The 23,688-nt window shown below is 37.9% G+C and overlaps 1 protein-coding gene across 1 annotated transcript in view; it reads left to right on the top strand.

Moving 5' to 3' along the window:
- The first annotated feature begins 10,350 nt into the window (after positions 1–10,350).
- The window catches only part of LOC132097375 (cytosolic sulfotransferase 3), a 28,973-nt gene continuing 15,635 nt past the window's right edge, over positions 10,351–23,688 (top strand). Inside the window, exons 1-2 of the mRNA XM_059503041.1 lie at positions 10,351–10,497; positions 10,852–10,990. Of these exons, the coding sequence (XP_059359024.1) occupies positions 10,474–10,497; positions 10,852–10,990 (163 nt within the window). The 5' untranslated portion in view covers positions 10,351–10,473. The remainder of the gene's footprint in view (positions 10,498–10,851; positions 10,991–23,688) is intronic.

Here is a 23,688-nt window from a genome sequence, read left to right as displayed (position 1 = left end):
GATTCTGACTGACCAGGGCACCCCGTTCATGTCCCGGATGATGGCAGACATCTGCAAGCTCCTAAAAGTCCAACAGCTCCGCACCACGGTGTACCACCCCCAGACCGACGGGCTCATCGAGCACTTCAACCAGACCCTTAAGCAGATGTTGTGCCGAGTGGCGGCCGAAGATAAGCGGGACTGGGACCAGATGCTGCCCTACGTGCTCTTCGGTATCCGAGAAATCCCTCAAGCCTCCACCGGCTTTACACCATTCGGGCTGCTCTTCGGCCGACAACCCCGCGGTCTGCTTGACGTTTGCCCGATAGGCCTGGGAACAACAGTCGGTGGTACACCGCAACACCATAGAACACGTGCGCGAGATACGGGAGCAGATCGACCGGGTCATGCCCATCGTCCTGGATCAACTCGTTAAGGCGCAACAGGTGCAGCAACGGCATTACAACCAGGCGGCCCAACCACGGGAGTTCCAGCGAGGAAACCACGTCCTGGTGCTGGTCCCCACAGCCGCCTGCAAATTCTTAGCCACCTGGCAGGGGCCCTACACAGTCAACGAAAAGGTTGGTCCCGTTACGTACCGTGTGCGGCAAACAGGCAGAAGGAAGGAGGATCAGCTTTACCACGTCAATCTTCTGAAGCACTGGGTCGGGACCGGGCCCCAGCTCTCAGGATGAGACAAGCTCTACCCCTCCCTGACTGCGGGTGTTGCTGTTGGACAGTGTTTTCTCTGCTTCCTGTTGGCCTGCTGGCCTTGCTGTAGCTGATCGTAGCTCCGTGTAGCTGTTTTTATTTCTCTAGAATCTTTATCTAACTATCACTCTCTGTTTTATAAAGTGATAAAATATAACTTAATTCACACCATAATTATGATATTATCGATCAATCTTATTAGATTAATTTTGATCGTTCACTTTTATTTTATATTCATGAGTGCAGTTCACCTGCATTGCGTTAGCACTCGTTAGCTTGTCATTAGCGTTTTCTTTTCTACTCTCCTCTCTCTCGCTCCAGTTTTTCACAAGTTCAAACAACTGTGGTAAGAATATTTCATCAAGGGACAGTGTTTTCTCTACTTCCTGTTGGCCTTCTGTAGCTAATCGTATCTCCATGTAGCTGTTTTAATTTTTTTCTCTAGAATCTTTATCTTACTAATCACTCTCTGTTTTTTAAAGTGATAAAATATAACTTAATTCACACCATATTTCTGATATTATCAATCAATCTTATCAGATTAATTTTGATTGATCACTTTTATTTAATATCCGGGAGTGCAGTACACCTGCAAAGCGTTAGCACTCGTTAGCTTGTCATTAGCGTTTTCATTCGAACCTATCGCTGTTTTCTTTTCTCCTCTCCTCTCTCTCGCTCCAGTTTTTCACAATTTCATCAAACAACCGCAGTAAGAATATTTCATCAAGCACGGTGAGTAATGGCTTCTCTTGCTATTGTTATTTGCACCTATTGCCACATGTACAGTTTATCTATCTCTGTCGCAGATGAGGGATTCACATGTGATAAATGCAGGGAAATAGTTAGGCTGACAGAGAAGATTTCAGAATTAGAGACACGCCTGACATCTTGGCAAATTTAAAAGAGCTCGCTAATGCTAAACATAAATACAGTAAGATTGTTATTCATGCCGGCGCTAATGATGTTCGACTTCGCCAGTCGGAGATCATTAAAATAACATTAAAAGAGGTGTGTGAACTTGCAAGCACGATGTCAGACACTGTAATATGCTATGTTCCCCTCCCTGCTTACCTTGGTGACGAGATGCATAGCAGATTGTCATCACTCAATGGCTGGATGAAACCGACCGTCTGCTAGCTACCTCCCGTCACAGAGGTCAGTTAATTCTCAGCACATAGAGACTCTTTCAGAAGCAATATGGATAAACAAATGATAAAGCTTGGCTTATTGAATATCAGATCCCTTTCTACGAAAACACTTTTTGTAAATAATATGATCACTGATCATAATATAGATGTACTCTGTTTGACAGAAACCTGGCTAAAACCTGATGATTACATTATTTTAAATGAGTCCACCCCCAAAGATTACTGTTATAAACATGAGCCACGTCTAAAAGGCAAAGGTGGAGGTGTTGCTTCAATTTATAACAACGTTTTCAGGATTTCTCAGAGGGCAGGCTACAAGTATAACTCGTTTGAAGTAATGGTACTTCATATAACATTATCCAAAGAAACAAATGTTAATGATAAATCCCCTGTTAGGTTTGTACTGGCTACTGTATACAGGCCACCATGGCACCATACAGACTTTATTAAAGAGTTTGGTGATTTTACATCCGAGTTAGTTCTGGCTGCAGATAAAGTTTTAATAGTTGGTGATTTTAATATCCATGTTGATAATGAAAACGATGCATTGGGATCAGCATTTATAGACATTCTGAACTCTATTGGTGTTAGACAACACGTTTCAGGACCTACACATTGTCGAAATCATACTCTAGATTTAATACTGTCACATGGAATTGATGTTGATGGTGTTGAAATTATTCAGCTAAGTGATGATATCTCAGATCATTATTTAGTTCTTTGCAAAATTCATATAGCCAAAATTGTAAATTCTACTTCTTGTTACAAGTATGGAAGAACCATCACTTCTAACACAAAAGACTGCTTTTTAAGTTATCTTCCTGATGTATCCAAATTCCTTAGCATATCCAAAACCTCAGAACAACTTGATGATGTAACAGAAACTATGGACTCTCTCTTTTCTAGCACTTTAAATAAAGTTGCTCCTTTACGCTTAAGGAAGGTTAAGGAAAACAGTTTGACATCATGGTATAATGAGCATACTCGCACCCTAAAGAGAGCAGCCCGAAAAATGGAGCGCAGCTGGAGGAAAACAAAACTAGAGGTATTTCGTATTGCTTGGCGGGAAAGTAACATATCCTACAGAAAAGCATTAAAAACTGCTAGATCCAATTACTTTTCTTCTCTTTTAGAAGAAAACAAACATAACCCAAGGGATTTATTCAATACAGTGGCTAAATTAACAAAAAATAAAGCCTCAACAAGTGTTGATATTTCCCAACACCACAGCATTAATGACTTTATGAACTACTTTACTTCTAAAATCGATACTATTAGAGATAAAATTGCAACCATTCAGCCATCAGCTACAGTATCACATCAGACAGTGCACTATAGACCCCTTGAGGAACAGTTCCACTCATTCTCTACTATAGGAGAGGAAGAATTGTATAAACTTGTTAAATCATCTAAACCAACAACATGTATGTTAGACCCTATACCATCTAAGCTCCTGAAAGAGGTGCTTCCAGAAGTCATAGATCCTCTTCTGACTATTATTAATTCCTCATTGTCATTAGGACATGTCCCCAAAACCTTCAAACTGGCTGTTATTAAGCCTCTCATCAAAAAACCACAACTTGACCCCAAAGAACTAGTTAATTATAGACCAATCTCGAATCTCCCTTTTCTGTCCAAGATACTAGAAAAGGTGGTATCCACACAATTATATTCCTTCTTAGAGAAAAATGGTATATGTGAGGATTTCCAGTCAGGATTTAGACCGTATCATAGTACTGAGACTGCTCTTCTTAGAGTTACAAATGATCTGCTCTTATCATCTGATCGTGGGTGTATCTCTCTATTAGTTTTATTGGATCTTAGTGCTGCGTTTGACACAATTGACCACAACATTCTTTTGCATAGACTTGAATACTTTGTTGGCATCAGTGGAAGTGCATTAGCATGGTTTAAATCGTACTTATATGACCGCCATCAGTTCGTAGCAATGAATGAAGATGTATCCTATCGATCACAAGTGCAGTATGGAGTACCTCAAGGCTCAGTACTAGGGCCGCTACTCTTCACGCTTTATATGTTACCCTTGGGAGATATCATCAGGAAACATGGTGTTAGCTTTCACTGTTATGCTGATGATACTCAGCTCTATATTTCTTCGCAGCCCGGTGAAACACACCAATTTGAAAAACTAATGGATTGCATAGTCGATATAAAAAACTGGATGACGAGTAATTTCTTACTGCTAAATTCTGAAAAAACAGAGGTGTTAATTATAGGACCTAAAAACTCTGCTTGTAATAACCTAGAACACTGTCTAAGACTTGATGGTTGCTCTGTCAATTCTTCTTCATCAGTTAGGAACCTAGGTGTGCTACTTTTCCTTAGAAAGCCACGTTTCTAGCATTTGTAAAACTGCATTTTTCCATCTCAAAAATATATCTAAATTACGGCCTATGCTCTCAATGTCAAATGCAGAAATGTTAATCCATGCATTTATGACCTCAAGGTTAGATTATTGTAATGCTTTATTGGGTGGTTGTTCTGCACGCTTAGTAAACAAACTACAGCTAGTCCAAAATGCAGCAGCAAGAGTTCTTACTAGAACCAGGAAGTATGACCATATTAGCCCGGTCCTGTCAACACTGCACTGGCTCCCTATCAAGCATCGCATAGATTTTAAAATATTGCTTATTACTTATAAAGCCCTGAATGGTTTAGCACCTCAGTATTTGAATGAGCTCCTTTTACATTATAATCCTCTACGTCCGCTACGTTCTCAAAACTCAGGCAATTTGATAATACCTAGAATATCAAAATCAACTGCAGGCGGCAGATCCTTTTCCTATTTGGCGCCCAAACTCTGGAATAACCTACCTAACATTGTTCGGGAGGCAGACACACTCTTGCAGTTTAAATCTAGATTAAAGACCCATCTTTTTAACCTGGCATACACATAACATACTAATATGCTTTTATTATCCAAATCCGTTAAAGGATTTTTAGGCTGCATTAATTAGGTAAACCGGAACCGGAAACACTTCCCATAACAACCTGTGTACTTGCTACATCATTAGAAGAATGGCATCTACGCTAATATTTGTCTGTTTCTCTCTTGTTCCGGGGTCACCGTGGCCACCAGATCCAGTCTGTGTCCAGATCAGAGGGTCACTGCAGTCACCCGGATCCAGTACGTATCCACACCAGATGCTGGATCAGCACCTAGAAAGGACCTCTACATCCCTGAAAGACAGCGGAGACCAGGACAACTAGAGCCCCAGATACAGATCCCCTGTAAAGACCTTGTCTCAGAGGAGCACCAGGACAAGACCACAGGAAACAGATGATTCTTCTGCACAATCTGACTTTGCTGCAGCCTGGAATTGAACTACTGGTTTCGTCTGGTCAGAGGAGAACTGGCCCCCCAACTGAGCCTGGTTTCTCCCAAGGTTTTTTTTTCTCCATTCTGTCACCGATGGAGTTTCGGTTCCTTGCCGCTGTCGCCTCTGGCTTGCTTAGTTGGGGACACTTCATCTACAGCGAAATCGTTGACTTGATTGCAAATAAATGCACAGACACTATTTAACTGAACAGAGATGACATAACTGAATCCAATGATGAACTGCCTTTAACTATCATTTTTGCATTATTGACACTGTTTTCCTAATGAATGTTGTTCAGTTGCTTTGATGCAATGTATTTTGTTTAAAGCGCTATATAAATAAAGGTGACATTGACATTGACATTCTTCTCTTTTAGAAGAAAACAAGCATAACCCCATGTATTTATTCAATACAGTGGCTAAATTAACGAAAAATAAAGCCTCAACAAGTGTTGACATTTCCCAACACCACAGCAGTAATGACTTTATGAACTACTTTCCTTCTAAAATCGATACTATTAGAGATAAAATTGCAACCATTCAGCCGTCAGCTACAGTATCGCATCAGACAGTGCACTATAGACCCCCTGAGGAACAGTTCCACTCATTCTCTATTATAGGAGAGGAAGAATTGTATAAACTTGTTAAATCATCTAAACCAACAACATGTATGTTAGACCCTATACCATCTAAGCTCCTAGAAGAGGTGCTTCCAGAAGTCATAGATCCTCTTCTGACTATTATTAATTCCTCATTGTCATTAGGATATGTCCCCAGAACCTTCAAACTGGCTGTTATTAAGCCTCTCATCAAAAAACCACAACTTGACCCCAAAGAACTAGTTAATTATAGACCAATCTCGAATCTCCCTTTTCTGTCCAAGATACTAGAAAAGGTGGTATCCTCACAATTATATTCCTTCTTAGAGAAAAATGGTATATGTGAGGATTTCCAGTCAGGATTTAGACCGTATCATAGTACTGAGACTGCTCTCCTTAGACTTACAAATGATCTGCTCTTATCATCTAATCATGGGTGTATCTCTCTATTCGTTTTATTGGATCTTAGTGCTGCGTTTGACACAATTGACCACAGCATTCTTTTGCATAGACTTGAACACTTTGTTGGCATTAATGGAAGTGCATTAGCATGGTTTAAATCGTACTTATATGACCGCCATCAGTTCGTAGCAGTGAATGAAGATGTATCATATTGATCACAAGTGCAGTATGGAGTACCTCAAGGCTCAGTACTAGGGCCACAACTCTTCACGCTTTATATGTTACCCTTGGGAGATATCATCAGGAAACATGGTGTTAGCTTTCACTGTTATGCTGATGATACTCAGCTCTATATTTCTTCTCGGCCCGGTGAAACACACCAATTTGAAAAACTAATGGAATGCATAGTCGATATAAAAAAATTGATGACGAGTAATTTCTTACTGCTAAATTCTGAAAAAACAGAGGTGTTAATTATAGGACCTAAAAACTCTGCTTGTAATAACCTAGAACACTGTCTAAGACTTGATGGTTGCTCTGTCAATTCTTCGTCATCAGTTAGGAACCTAGGTGTGCTATTTGATCGCAATCCACGAAAAGCCACTTTTCTTGCATTTGTAAAACTGCATTTTTCCATCTCAAAAATATATCTAAATTACGGCCTATGCTCTCAATTTCAAATGCAGAAATGTTAATCCATGCATTTATGACCTCAAGGTTAGATTATTGTAATGCTTTATTGGGTGGTTGTTCTGCACGCTTAGTAAACAAACTACAGCTAGTCCAAAATGCAGCAGCAAGAGTTCTTACTAGAACCAGGAAGTATGACCATATTAGCCCGGTCCTGTCAAAACTGCACTGGCTCCTTATCAAACATCGTTTAGATTTTTTAAAATATTGCTCATTACTTATAAAGCCCTGAATGGTTTAGCACCTCAGTATTTGAATGAGCTCCTTTTACATTATAATCCTCTATGTCCGCTACGTTCTCAAAACTCAGGCAATTTGATAATACCTAGAACATCAAAATCCACTGCGGGCGGCAGATCCTTTTCCTATTTGGCGCCTAAACTCTGGAATAACCTACCTAACATTGTTCGGGAGGCAGACACTCTCTTGCAGTTTAAATCTAGATTAAAGACCCATCTCTTTAACCTAGCTTACACATAACATACTAATATGCTTTTAATATCCAAATCCGTTAAAGGATTTTTAGGCTGCATTAATTAGGTAAACCGGAACCGGGAACACTTCCCATAACACCCTATGCACTTGCTACATCATTAGAAGAATGGCATCTACGCTAATATTTGTCTGTTTCTCTCTTATTCCGAGGTCCACAGTAAAACATGCTGCACTGGGTCAATTAATGAGCGGTACTGTGGCAGAATCTCACCTAGGGTCATGTAAACTGCCAGGATTTTATGTTTCTTTTTACCTGAGCCAAGTGGATTTACAATTTCAAATGCATCCTGGTACAATATAATTGATACTGATGATGGATGCTCATGAAAGATGGCATTTTGCTTGCTGCATGTGCCATCCTTTATGTCCTCCATCATTTTGTCAACAGAATCAAGCATTTTTGACTGGTTGTACTGTTCCCTCACTGATGGTTGGCTAACATCCTTGTTCCTTGTCTCAAATGACCACCAGGACAAGACCACAGGAAACAGATGATTCTTCTGCAAATTCTGACTTTGCTGCAGCCTGGAATTGAACTGCTGGTTTCGTCGGGTCAGAGGAGAACTGGCCCCCCAACTGAGCCTGGTTTCTCCCAAGGTTTTTTTCTCCATTCTGTCACTGATGGAGTTTCGGTTCCTTGCCGCTGTCGCCTCTGGCTTGCTTAGTTGGGGTCACTTCATCTACAGCAATATCATTGACACTATTTAAACTGAACAGAAATGACTTAACTGAATTCAATGATGAACTTCCTTAAACTGTAATTTTGCATTATTGACACACTGTTTTCCTAATGAATGTTGTTCAGTTGCTTTGACGCAATGTATTTTGTTAAAAGCGCTATATAAATAAACGTCACTTGACGTGACTAAACAGAGATGCAAGGGTTTCTTTAACTGGCACATACTCAAAAAAGCGTTCTTTACTAGCTGTGTCAGTGCCCAGGTATATCTGTTTTGGCTCAACAAAGTTAAACTTTTGTTTCAAGAAGTGTTTTCTGGTTTTGTCAGACTTAAACTGACCCTCATTGTACAAAGTTAAAAGATCTTGTGTAACCAGTTCATCAATAAGGTTGTCTATGTCACATGATGGTATATCTGATGATGATAACAGCTTTTCTTTTAGTCTAACAAGCATGGCCTGCATTCCATAAACATGAACTGCTTGAAATTCCTCGATAATTGATTGAATTGTACTGGCAGGTAACAACATTTTGCCTTGCATCTTTAGGTAAAACAGAGCCAAATTATTTAAAAAAAGCCTCTTCATCAGTATTTATATGACTTTGAAAAGATGATGTAGTTGACCATCAAGAGACGGATCTGTTGGTGTTGCTGTCTCACCCAGTTTGTGGAGACAAGACTGCTGCAATGGACCTGGCTGCTTATGCTTCCGCGATTTATATGGTGAATGATGTTCTCACTCACAATATTTAGAGCAGCCTTCAACTGGACAGCAAACTTTTCTACCATCTCTAATATGAATTCTCAAGAGGAAGCACAGCTCTGAAAAATTACAAGCTACAAATGCACACCCTAGGACCTGACAGTGGAGGTTCGCCTGTGGATGCCTATGTATAACGTTATCTTGTTTTTGTGACTGCCTGTGATTTCTGTGCATATGAGACCTAAACGAGGAGAACTTCTTAAATGTACAAGGGCACTTATGCATTCCACAGGCATATTGAAAATTTGCTCTATGTTGATGTCTTTTTATATGTGCATAAAAAACACTAAGCTGGTGAAAACGTTGCAACTGGTTGACTAAGGACATGCTGAAAAGTAAACAAATGATTTGACCACCAGGCTGCCTTAAAGGGGCAACACCATCGCGTTTAGATAAGGCAGTCAGTGTGTGCGTATGTGTGTGTTAATGCATAAATCCTTGGTTTCTGCCTGAATATGTGTAGACTTCACAATATAATGTGACGTAATGCACTCGAGTAGTTTCGGAGGACAGTAGTTTACTGATTAATGTTACAGTTGGTACTTTTAATGGGTACATAGAGTAATTTGCTGTAATTTATTATTTGAGCTGCATAAATTCTTAAAGATGCACCTCATATTACAGTAAGATACTGTTCCCCGAAGATACAGCAAAACACTGGCTATTTTACAGTTATTTACCCTAGAAAATACAGTAAGGGTTAACAGTGTGGTCAAAGGCACATTTTAATATTGCAGCATTGTAAACGGTCTAAAAATAGCAAAAGCTACGACATTTTTCAGCATTGTCTTCTGAATAAAGACGATTGAAGAGAAGACAATGCTGAATAAAGTTGTAGTTTATGCTATTTTTAGACCAAAATGTATTTTCGATGTTTAAAAAAATTCTAACTGACCCTCTGATGTCACATGGACTCCTTTGATGATGTTTTTCTTACCTTTCTGGACATGGACAGTAGACCGTACACACAGTTTCAACGGAGGGACTGAGAGTTCTCGGACTAAATGTAAAATATCTTAAACTGTGTTCCAAAGATAAACGGAGGTCTTAGGGGTTTGGAACGACATGAGGGTGAGTTATTAATTACATAATTTTGATTATTGTGTGAACTAAACCTTTAAGCTGTTAACTTTTTTAATGTGGCTGACACTCCCTCTGAGTTAAAACAAACCAATATGCCGGAGTAATTAATTTACTCAAACAGTACACTGACTTAATGATAGCAAGTTTGAAGGTTTTTAGGACATATCCTAATGAAAATTATGAATTAATAGTATTCAGAAGAGGACTTCTGGAAGCACTTATTTTAGTGGTTTAGATGGAATTCCTGCATAGTTTCACCATAAAAACACAGCATAGCTGGAACTAATCTGGAACCACTGGGGGAAAATGCATATTCACTTCCTGGAGTCCTAAAGAAAAACACACTGATCATATGAGATCAACACTGACTTCCTGTAACAACCAAAACTGGTATTATGATTGTGGAGAAGTGAATAGAGGGAAGTCTGTCTAAACTTACATAACCGGTTGAGTGCAAAGTACAGAGAGAGAGAAGATAAGCATAGTGTGCCAGCATGGAATAAAATTTGGCACGGAAGGGCTGCAACATTTTAGAAGAGCAGAAAATTTACAGGATTTACAGGAACAACATTGTTTCAACATAATGGAAATCCCAGACTTGTCTTCAGTGAGTAAATACATTTCTTCTTCAAATATAGATATTTAATTACAATTTAATGTGAATAAAGAAAGGCAAGTTACAAATGATAGAAAACATAATGATTTGGAAACACAGAAAATCACATGACTGCAGTGTTTAAAGGCCTTATATAAAGTACCGTACTTAGAGTTCTGTAAACTAAGTTTTAGTCTCTCCATTATTCAACATTAGAAATATGAGTTTTATGAAATCAATTTTCAATATAATACTAAAGGCATGTTTTTTTTTTCCTCCATGATTTTTTTTCTCTGATTCTCTAATGATAATTCAGTGATTATTCAGCATTAAACACTTTAAATAAAACACTTTTCAATGCTTCAGATGAAACTACCTAGCCGACCTGAGCTGTTTGATTTTGAGGGTGTTTCTATGGTCCACTACTTCACTGACAACTGGGAAAAGGTGAAAAACTTTCAAGCAAGACCTGATGACATTCTAATCGCTACTTACCCCAAAGCAGGTAAGAGCACTTCATGAAATTTTACAGGCTGCAATGTGACCAATTGGGTTCAGCTAAGTTCAACAGTTTGAGAAAGACAAATTAAATTGATTAAAAGTGACATCAAACACATAATGTTACTAAAGGTATTTATTTTAAATGCTGTACTTTCTATTCATCAAAGAATCCTGAAAAAAAGTTTCTCAATTTTCACAAAAATATTAGGCCAGTGCAAATACTTTCAACTGTGATAAAATAAATAAATAAATAAAAAAGACATGATGCTTACTACTTTTAATTGCACTAGAGAGTGAAGTAACAGAGGCCGAAAAAAAACAAATAATACTAATATGTTTGCCATCAAAGGAATATGTAAATTTTGCATCAGTTAGGGTTAAAATAACTGTTGCCCAACTTATAAAAGCCATACATATACATTTAGTACATAATTATTTATATTTAAACCTATTTAAACACTCTCTCTTTCTCTTTTCATGTCTTTTTGTGTGTATAAAGCATGTTTCTTGCAAACTTATATTCGTTTTTTTTTTTTTTTTTTTTTTTTTTTGCAACACTTTAGAATACTGTTTCTTACTGCATAACTAATAGGGAATTATTGAAGAACTAACAAGTGACTATTCATTAACACTTAACTCACTACTGTTAACTACTAAGGAAGATGTGTTAACTAATCAGTATGTAATATAATTTTATGATTGTTTTAAGTAACAGTTAGTTAATCAATAACTAATATATTCTGTCATACCTCCTGAAGAACTACTATTAATTATCTACTAGTTAAGGTTCAAGAAAAATTACTTAAGAAATAACTATTGCTGAAAAGTTATACGCAAATTGTCACTGCAATAATCAGGCTGTGGCCCACAAATCAAGTACAGTAATTGAGTAAAAGTACAGATACCCCAATAAAATATTACTTAATAATTATAATCATATAATTAATGAAAATTATACTAAGTAGGCCTATTCATTTTCAAAATGACTTGAGTAATAGGACAAAGTACAAAGTACTACTACAGTAGCAACTTTGTTACAGTCCACTCATAAGCCTATAATGGAAATGAAATATGCATTTTGTTTGCTTCTAAATGTTTAACTTTGATTATAAAATGTTTGTCAAATTAGTTTAAATTTGGGAAGTATACATGTTAAAATGGAATAAAATATGCTGTATTAAGAAATGTTCTCTTCTGAAATAAAGATCGTAAACAAGTTGTGTCATGTATTTTACAAACTTTATGATTACTTTTATAGGGTTTTTTTTTAGAGTGTTAGTTTGATTTGATGTTTTGATGAGTCAAAATGATGTAGTAATTATTATTTACTACTAGGTTCACTTCTGAATACTGTTTTAGGTTCTAAGTATTTCCTGCGGAATTATCTGATAATTCTTTATTAATTACTGAAGGGTTCACTAGAATTTCACTTTAGAATAGGCCGACTGTTTCAGGTTCGAAATACGTCCTGCAGAATTATTTTATAATTATGTATTAATTACTAATGGGTTCCCTATATTTTCACTTTAGAATACTGTTTCAGGTTCTAAGTAATTCTTGAGGAATTATCTAATAATTCTTTATTAATTACTAAAGGTTTCCCAATATTTTTTACTTTAAAATAGGCCTACTTTTTCAGGTGCAAAATAGGTCCTGCAAAATTATTTGATAATTATTTATTAATTACTAATGGGTTTCCAATATTTTCACTTTAGAATAGGCCTACTGTTTCAGGTTCGAAAAAGGTCCTGCAGAATTATTTGATAATTTTTTTTCTAATGGGTTCCCTATATTTTCACTTTAGAATAGGCCTAATTTTTCAGGTTTGAAATAAGTCTTGCAGAATAATTTGATAATTCTTTATTACTTACGAGTTGGTTACCTGTATTTTCACTTTCCCTCAGTCCTTGCCTTACATACAGTAATTAAATTAATGGTAATGTGGAATATGCTGAGGAGGCACACATACAGTACTGTATATAAAGTATACAAATTTGTGTGGCGGTGAGGTTCCTATCGGAAGCTGATTTATTACAGAACACGCACAAAACAATTCACTACACAGACAAATCCTCTAAAAAATGTATTGCATTTATTTATGTTGCATTTTCATACTACTACTACTACTAATAACATAATATGAAAGGGTCACAATTCATTTAATTGAAATTGTGATGAACTGTAAATGTGTATAACTATGTATAACTGTTCAGTAATAGTTCTTTCATAAGTTATATTTCTTGAACTTTAACTATTAGATAATTAGTAGTTCCCTTTCAGTCAGTCACGTTCAATGTTACATCAGTGACTGACAAATTGGGATCTCACTAGAGAGATGAATCGCCTTTAAGTGTTAACAAAACAAGCCAATGAATGTTGGCATGCGAGATTTGCATTTTGAAGAGCAGTCGCTTTGGAGCCAAGCCTTCAGCTTCCTAAAGTGAGTGTCATCAAGACAGCCGACAAAGTGTTGGTGTTACGGCATGTCAGCAGGAGTTGCCAGTGCTGCTTTGATCTCAGCATGCTGCAGCTTCCCATTCTGCGGTTACGCTGCAACTCCTCCTGGGCGCTTCAACACTTCGGTGTTTACTCACAAAAGAGCAATTCTAAAAATAACAAATTCTAAAAGAGCTCCACAAGTGACGGGGCGTCTTTTTAAAGATAAAAAGTGCGTTTCTGGATGTGGTCACTTCCTGGCTGATGGTCTGATGGTCACGATCGATACATCTTGTGCCTGGGCCTCGAGCACGCTGAGGCAGCTTTCGTGGATGAGGCATGTTCTCCTTGTGGGAACATGACCATCCCTCTGTTGCGATCAAGGCTCCTTTTCATCAAATGAGGAAAATCCATCCCCATGCCCCGTTCTAGTTCCTCCTTCATGAGGTGGGCTACTTCGACTCATGGCCAGGAAGAAATGAGGATGCAGTGAGGGCTTCCCCGCCGAGCGAGTCTCCATGGGCCCCTCACTCCGGATGCTGGTGCCTCGGACAGGGCGGAGCCCAGCACTTCTAGTGCCTCCTCCGTCCTCACTACCCTCGACGGTGGGGCGGCTAAGGGGTATGTAGAGATCCCCCCAGTTGAGCGCGCTATTGCGATGCAGCTTTGCCCGCAAAGCGCTGCCGCCTGGCAGGGTAACCACACCTCCCTTCCAGGGCCTGTAAATTCAAATACCTCGACGACTGGCTCATATTGGCCCAGTCCCAAGCTCAGTTGTGCGAACACAGGGACATAGTACTCAGCCACCTCAGCCAGTTGTGGCTTCAGGTCAACTGGGAAAAGAGCAAACTCTGCCCTGTGCAGAGGATCACTTTTCTCTGTGTGAAGTTGGACTCTGTCGATCTGACAGCACGTCTCTCGACAGAGTGCGCTCAGTTGATGCTGAACTGCCTGGAGTCATTTCGGGGCAGGAAGGCGGTTCCACTGAAACAGATTCAGAGGCTCCTGGGGCATATGGCATCTGCTGCCGCTGTCACGCCGCTCGGATTGTTCCATATGATTCCCGAGATGGCCATGACAATGCTGCATGCACCGGGTCTTGGTTACCCTGTCCTGCCACCAAACCTTTAGCCCGTGGTCGGACCTTGCTTTTTTACAGACAGGGGTTCCCCCTAGTGCAATTGTCCAGGCATGTTGTTGTTTCAGCAGATGCCACTGCCATCGGCTGGGGTGCCATGTGCAACGGGCATGCATCATCAGGCACATGAACAGGGCCTCACCTGAGTGTCATATCAACTGCCTCGAGTTGCTGGCAGTATGGCTTGCTCTGCGTCGCTTCAGATCAAGCGTTCACAACAAGCACGTACTGGTCCACACAGACAACACTGCGACCATTGCGTACATCAACCGCCAGGGTGGTCTATGCTCCCATCTGCAGCATGCAAACCAATTTAAGAGTAAGAATTTTATTGATGTTCAACAAATTAAAAACAGAGGTTATATGGATAAACAAATGATAAAGCTTGCCTTATTGAATATCAGGTCCCTTCTACGAAATAACTTCTTCTAAATGATATGATCACTGAACATACAGAAACCAGGCTAAAACAAAATGATTACATTATTTTAAATGATTACTTTTATAAACATGATACGTGTCCAAAGGGTAAAGGGGGAGGATCTGCTACAATTTCTAAAATTATTTTCAGTATTTCTCAAAGGGAGGGCTTCAGGTATAAATCATTTGAAGTAAGGGTGCTTCATATAACATTATTAAGTGTTAATGATAAATCCCCTGTTATGCTTATTAGAATTTACACCATACAGAATTTATTATATTATATTTACAAGAATTAGCTGATTTTATATCCGAGTTAATGCTGGCTGCAAATAAAGTTTTAATTGTCTGTGATTTTAATATTCATGTTGGTGATGAAAAGATGCATTGGGATCAGCATTCATAAACATTTTGAACTCTTGTCTATTGTGGTTAGAAAACATGTGTCAGGTCCTACTCATTATCAAAATCATAATCTAAATTTAATACTGTCACATGGAATTGATGTTGATGGCATTTAAATTATGCAGTCAAGCGAAGATATCACAAATCATTATCTAGTCTCGTGTAAACTTAATATAGCTAAAACTGTAAATTCTACTTTTTTTTTACAAGTATGGTAGAACCATCACTTTCTACCAAAAAAGACTGCTTTGTAAGTAATCTTCCTGATTTATCTCAATTCCTTAGCACATCCAAAAACTCTTGATGATGTAACAGAAACTATGGACTCTCTCTTTTTCTAGCACTCTAAATACAGTTGCTCCTTTACGCTTAAGGAAGGTTAAGGAAAACAGTTTGACACCATGATATAATGAGCACACTCGCACACTAAAGACAGCAGTGAAGCTGGAGGAAAACAAAACTAGAGGTATTTCATATTGCTTGGGGGGAAAGTACGCTTTCCTGCAGAAAAGCATTAAAAACTGTTACATATGATTATTTTTCATCTCTTTTGGAAGAAAACTAACATAACCACAGGTACATATTCAATACAGTGGCTAAATTAATATAGAATAAAGCATCAACAGATCTTTACATTTCCCAAAAGCATAGTAGTAATGACTTTATGAACTACTTTACTTCCAAGACTATTATAGATAAATTTGTAGTCATCAGCTACAGTATCACATCAGACAGTGCACTATAGATCCCCAGAGGAACAGTTCCACTCATTCTCTAGTAGGTAGTATCCTCACAATTATATTCAGTGAATGAAGAGGTATCATATTGATCACAAATGCAGTATGGAGTACCTCAAGGCTCAGTACTAGGGCCATTACTTTTCACGCTTTACATGTTACCCTTGGGAGATATCATCAGGAAGCATAGTGTTAGCTTTCACTATTATGCTGATGATACTCAGCTCTATATTTCTTCGCAGCCCGGAGAAACATACCAATTTGAAAAATAAAAACCTGGATGAGGAGTAATTTCTTACTGATAAATTCGGGAAAAAAAACAGAGGTGTTAATTATATGACGTAAAAATTCTGAATGTAATAACCTAGAACCCTGTCTAAGACTTGATGGCTGCTCTGTCAATTCTTCGTCATCAGTTAGGAACCTAGGTGTGTTATTTTATATCAATCCTTCATTTGAAAGCCACATTTCTAGAATTTGTAAAACTGCATTTTTCCTTCTCAAAAATATATCTAAATTACAACATATGCTCTCAATGTCAAATGCAGAAACATTAATTAATGTGTTCACGACCTCAGGGTTAGATTATTGTAATGCTTTATTGGGTGGTTGCACACTTAATAAACAAACTCAAGCTGGTCCAAAATGCAGCAACTAGAGTGCTTACTAGAGTCAAGTCAAGTCAAGTCACCTTTATTTATATAGTGCTTTAAACAAAATACATTGCGTCAAAGCAACTGAACAACATTCATTAGGAAAACAGTGTGTCAATAATGCAAAATGACAGTTAAAGGCAGTTCATCATTGAATTCAGTTATGTCATCTCTGGTCAGTTTAAATAGTGTCTGTGCATTTATTTGCAATCAAATCAACGATATAGCTGTAGATGAAGTGACCCCAACTAAGCAAGCCAGAGGCGACAGCGGCAAGGAACCGAAACTCCTTCGGTGACAGAATGGAGAAAAAAACCTTGGGAGAAACCAGGCTCAGTTGGGGGGCCAGTTCTCCTCTGACCAGACGAAACCAGTAGTTCAATTCCAGGCTGCAGCAAAGTCACATTGTGCAGAAGAATCATCTTTTTCGTGTGGTCTTGTCCTGGTGGTCATCTGAGACAAGGTCTTTACAGGGGATCTGTATATAGGGCTTTAGTTGTCCTGGTCTCGCTGTCTTTCAGGGATGTAGAGGTCCTTTCTCGTGCTGATCCACCATCAGGTCTGTATACGTACTGGATCCGGGTGACTGCAGTGATGCTCTGATCTAGATCTAGAACCAGCAAGTATGACCATATTAGCTCAGTTCTGTCAACACTGAACTGGCTCCCTATCAAACATTGTATGGTTTAGCACCTCAGTATTTAAAAGAGCTCTTATTGCACTGTAGTCCTTTACGTCCACTGCATTCTCAAAACTATGGCATTTTGATAATACCTAATATATCAAAATCAACAGCAGGTGGCAAATCCCTTTCCTATTTACCACCCATACTCTGGAATAACCTACCTAACATTGTTCGGGGGTAGACAGACTCTAGATTAAAGACCAAACCTGGCTTACACATAATACACTAACACATTTCTAATATTCAAATCTGTTAAAGGATTTTTAGGCTGCATTAATTAGGCAAATCAGAACCAGGAACAATTCCGTCTGATCTAGATCTAGAACCAGCAAGTATGACCATATTAGCTCAGTTCTGTCAACACTGAACTGGCTCCCTATCAAACATTGTATGGTTTAGCACCTCAGTATTTAAAAGAGCTCTTATTGCACTGTAGTCCTTTACGTCCACTGCATTCTCAAAACTATGGCATTTTGATAATACCTAATATATCAAAATCAACAGCAGGTGGCAAATCCCTTTCCTATTTACCACCCAAACTCTGGAATAACCTACCTAACATTGTTCGGGGGTAGACAGACTCTAGATTAAAGACCAAACCTGGCTTACACATAATACACTAACACATTTCTAATATTCAAATCTGTTAAAGGATTTTTAGGCTGCATTAATTAGGCAAATCAGAACCAGGAACAATTCCGTCTGATCTAGATCTAGAACCAGCAAGTATGACCATATTAGCTCAGTTCTGTCAACACTGAACTGGCTCCCTATCAAACATTGTATGGTTTAGCACCTCAGTATTTAAAAGAGCTCTTATTGCACTGTAGTCCTTTACGTCCACTGCATTCTCAAAACTATGGCATTTTGATAATACCTAATATATCAAAATCAACAGCAGGTGGCAAATCCCTTTCCTATTTACCACCCAAACTCTGGAATAACCTACCTAACATTGTTCGGGGGTAGACACACTCTAGATTAAAGACCAAACCTGGCTTACACATAATACACTAACACATTTCTAATATTCAAATCTGTTAAAGGATTTTTAGGCTGCATTAATTAGGCAAATCAGAACCAGGAACAATTCCCATTATACACAATGTACTTGCTACATCGTTAGAAGAATGGCATCTATAAAGGTGAATTGACTGAGGATTGAGGCACTCCATACTGCACTTGTCATCGATATGATACCTCTTTATTCATTGCTATGAATTGATGGTGGTCGGATAAGTGTGATATGAATGATGCTAATGCACTTCCACTAATGCCAAAAAAGTTTTCTAGTCTATTCAAAAGAATTTTGTGGTCAATAGTGTCAAACGTAGTGCTAAGATCCAGTAGCACTAATAGAGAGATATAATCATGATCAGATGATAAGAGCAGATCATTTGTAACTCTAATAAGAGCAGTCTCAGTACTATACTATGGTCTAAATCCTGACTGGAAATCCTCACAGATACCATTTTTCTCTAAGAAGGAATATAATTGTGAGAATACTACCTTTTCTAGTATCTTGGACAGAAAAGTGAGGTTTGAGATTGGTCTTGAATCAACTAGTTCTTTGGGGTCAAGTTGTGTTTTTTAAATGAGAGGCTTAATAATAGCCAGTTTGAAGGTCTTGGTGACATATCCTAATGACAATAATGAATTAATAATAGTCAGAAGAGGATCTATGACTTCTAGAAGCAACTCTTTTAGGAGCTTATATGAAATAGGGTCTAACATACAGGCATCATTAGGGTTTAAAATACAAGCGTCTCAAAGCATGTCGAGCACTGGCATGTATGTCAGTCAGCCCCCCTTTTTTAGACTAGGTGCGTCTATGTGTTGTGATTCCCCTCTTGGGTGTATTTCCACAGTAAGCCTCTCTCGGAAGCATGTCTCTTTCCCTTGGCAAGCCACCCTACAGGCTTGGTACCTCAGAGATTCATATGTATCATCACAACGCTGGTTGATATGTGCTTTATAAGACCTCCTACGAGCAGGCAGCCTGTTAGCATACCTCCAGCTGGAATATGTTGCCCAGTGCATTCTGTGGTATAGCCCTTTGCTTGTGCAGGTCTCATGACAGGGTGCTATCACTTACACAGATAACTGTAACATGCACAAAGTTGTAAGTCCACAGAAAATCACATAGGCAAAAAGTTCCTTTTCAGGAACCTGAGATGCCTCGGGAAACGCTTTGGGAACCGGCTCTGAATCATGTGTGTAATCAGTCCAATAGATGGGCGAGACGTCATAGGCTGGTCACATAAGCGACCAGAAAGTTTAAAAGTTATGTCATCCAGCAAGCGCTCTGTGTTTGTGTCAGTCTGATATTCATTTGTGAGTCTTATTTAGTGTTGTTTGTCTCAAAACGTCAAAAGCACAAGACAAGACCAAACACCTAAAAAGGCCGAGGGCAGGCAGTGTTTTCCTCCCTGTCCGTGTTACATTATGGGTAGGGATACACACGTTTGTGTGTTGTCTGCCTGGGAGCGGAGTCATGAGAGCCAACTGCCCAGACTGAGAGTGGCCAAACAGTCAAAAGGGAGAGATGCATTATACCAGGTTATAACATTTATGCTAATTTCCACCTGTAGTCCCTGGGCAGGCTGATAACAAATAGAATACACATGTTAATAATACATTTACCCCTAAAAAGCATTTAAATCACCACACCATTCATTCCTCAAACATTCATTTACAAATACACTCTCACATACACATAAATTACAAAACATTATGTGAACATGTTTGCTTTAGAAGAAGCCACTTTTTGGCCCGATGTGAATTTTTTTTTAAATGTTCACTTGTGGTCAACTCTGTTGGCAACTTATTCCACTGTGAACCTTAAGAGAACTTTTATATAATGATTCCAGTGGCCTTAATGCTGTTTTACATGCCTTTGACCAACTCGTCATGCAGTAACGAAAGTGCGGAATAATCATCGCATTTACATATAAATTAGATGCATCTATAGTCGGAGAGTTCCTAATATATCTAAAATGTGCTATGTTAATTTTCAACGTGTTATTTTTATTGTCATCTTCTGTTATTTTTTTATATGTTTTTTGAAATTTAAATTTGGGTCAAGAAGGACTAAATATTTAATTTGGTCAACCCTTAAGATTTCCTGACCTTCAATTATGATTTTTGGTTCAGTTTTACATAGCGAGAACTTAAGGCGATTTATAAAAAACACAGAAACCGTTTTGTCAACATTCAAAGTTAAATGAGAGTTTTTCAGCCAAATGGAAATCTGTTTCATTTCCTCAGTTAACTTACGGGCAACATCCTTAGCAGTTTTACCATGAATATACACCACTGTGTCATCAGCATACATTATCATTTTAGCATTAATACACACAGACGGAAAATCATTGATGTAAAGAGAAAATAACAAGGGCCCTAATATATAGCCCTGCGGCACTCCCATAGTGCATGCTCGTTAGGGAGATGATACATTATTTATCGATACACACTGCTGCCTTGCACTGAGAAAGGATTTAATACAATTTATTGTACTTATACTAATAGAGAAATTTGTTAATTTATCTATCAGTAGTTCATGGTTTACTGTATCGGAGGCCTTACGCAAGTCAAGAAAGACTGCCCCTACAACTCCTCCGCTATCCAGACTAGATTTTATTTCCTCTATTAAATAACAACATTCTGTCTCCGTTGAGTATTGTTTTCTGAAACCGAACTGGAGAGGATGTAATGCAGCATTGTAATCAAGATGTTCCACTAGCTGCGCTGCAACTACTTTTTCAAAAACTTGCTTGTGTATAGGCTTTACTATAGCTGTTTTCAAAGCTGTAGGGAAGATACTTTCATTTATAGACTGATTTATAACTTTAGCTAGCACTGGAGTTAAAATTTCCTTGTACTCTTTTAAAAACACAGAATCAATGGCAAAAATGTCTTTAGATTTACTATTATTTAAGTGTAATATTACTTTTAAAACTGCCCCTTCATCTACATGAGATAATAAAAAAAAATGAATCATCACAATTTAATTTCTATACACAAATTGATTTCGGGAACGTATCTGCCAGATCCCGCACAGAATTAAAAAAATAATCATTAAAATGTGTTGCCACCTCTATATTGTCATTTTGAATAACGCAATTTATTTTAAGTTGTATATTATCATAATTTGTTTTATCTTTTCCAAGTAATTTATCCATACTTTTCCAAAGAACTTTACCATTGCCTTTTTCATCTTTAATCAGATTTAAATAAAAGTTTGCCTTGGCTTTTCTAAGCTGTGTGGTAACCTTGTTCCTTAGACTTTTATATACATAATGATCAGTGGTCAGTTTTGATTTAAGAAAAGTTTTAAGTGCCCGGTCTCTCTGCTTCATTAGATCCCAAAGAGAGCTACCAAACCATGGCAATTTCTTTTTATTAGTTTTTTTTCTCTTTAATTCTGTATATTTGGTAAGGGTCTCCTGTAAATTTAAAGTAATATTATTGCATGTATACTCACATCCTTTACTGTCTACTTTACACTCCCAATCTATTTCATTTAAATCATTGATCAGTGCAATTTGATTTCTCTTTGGAATATGAAAAAAAATTTTTTTTTGATTATTTATTTGCTGTTTTTCCCTGTACCTGGATTTATTTATTTTTCTAGCAACTAGAGTAAGGTTGTGATCTGACAAACCTGTTATTGAATTATAGATTCATACACCTAATTATATAATTATATATTTGAATTATAGAGCTTTGGTAACCCTATCTGGTTTATTTGTAAATATAAGATCAATCAAAGTTTGGGAGTTTTTTTTTTGTTAATCTAGTTGGCTTGTTTATCATTTGAATAATTTGTACTGAATTTGTGATATCCTTAATTTTTTTCTTTCTTATTTTATCAAGCCAGTTTATATTCAGATCACCCATTAACAGAGTTTCTTTCCTTCCATATTTTTTAAGTATTTCAGCTAGGCCAAGATAAAATTCATTTGTCGCATTTGGGGGTCAGTACACAGCAAGTAAAGTGAATGACATTTGTGGGTTATATTAACACAGACGCACTCCAAGGTTTGCACTGGAATGTCTATTTGATGACTATCGATGCTATCTTTCACGTAAATTAAGACTCTGCCTCCTTTCCCCTTTCCTCTGTCCTGCCTGTAAACATTACATTTACATTTACATTTATTCATTTAGCAGACGCTTTTATCCAAAGCGACTTACAAATAAGGACAGTGGAAGCAATCAAAATAACAAAAAGATCAATGATATATAAGTGCTATAACAAGTCTCAGTTAGGTTAACACAGTACACGTAGCATGGGCTTTTAAATAATATAATAAATAAAAAGAAAACAGATAGAATAAAAAAAAGAATAGAGCAAGCTAGTGTTAGAGGTCTTTACACACACACACACACACACAATTGCATAATAAATGAAAAGAAAATACAATACAAAAATATTAGAAAGGTAGTTAGATTTTTTTTAAGAATAGAATTAGAATAGTGAGTGTTAAAGTTAGAGGGTCAAATAAAGATGGAAGAGATGGGTTTAAAGCCGATTCTTGAAGATACTGTAGCTAACAGTTTTAGCAATGTGGTCTGAGAAAGTCAGTTGATCATCAATCATAACTCCAAGGCTTCTGGCTGTTTTTGAAGGAGTTATGGTTGATGTGCCAAACTTGATGGTGACATTGTGATGAAACGATGGGTTTGCTGGAATCACAAGCAGTTCTGTCTTGGCAAGGTTGAGTTGAAGGTGATGGTCCATCATCCAGCAAGAAATGTCTGTTAGACAAGCTGAGATGCGAATAGCTACCTTTGGATCATCAGGATGGAATGACAGGTAGAGTTGAGTGTCATCATCATAGCAGTGGTATGAAAAGCCATGTTTCTGGATGACAGAACCTAATGATGCCATGTAGATGAGAAGAGAACATTATATCCAGGAATTGTAAACACGGATAAAGGAGTCGTGGATGTTAACCAAGTCTCTGTAAGACACAGGTAATCAAGATTTGAGTCCAAAAGTAAATGTTCCAACTGTTCCGTTTTTGAAATCACACTGCGTATGTTTATATGTCCGCCAAATATTCCTTTCGGTTTTGTTTTAGGATTCCATAGTACCGATGCATGATTTACTGTTTGAAAAAGTTTAGTGTTTCGTTGTTTGGAGATGACCATAGTCTGCAGCGAGCTGAGTTCATCCCTGCCTCTGATTACTACAGCAATGTGCTGGGGATGAGTGAGCACAGC

The sequence above is a fragment of the Carassius carassius genome, chromosome 21 (assembly GCF_963082965.1).
Source record: "Carassius carassius chromosome 21, fCarCar2.1, whole genome shotgun sequence".
In the NCBI taxonomy this organism is placed as follows: domain Eukaryota; kingdom Metazoa; phylum Chordata; class Actinopteri; order Cypriniformes; family Cyprinidae; genus Carassius; species Carassius carassius.
Note: the sequence above shows the minus strand (reverse complement) of the source record. Positions and strands in the feature narration are given on the sequence as shown.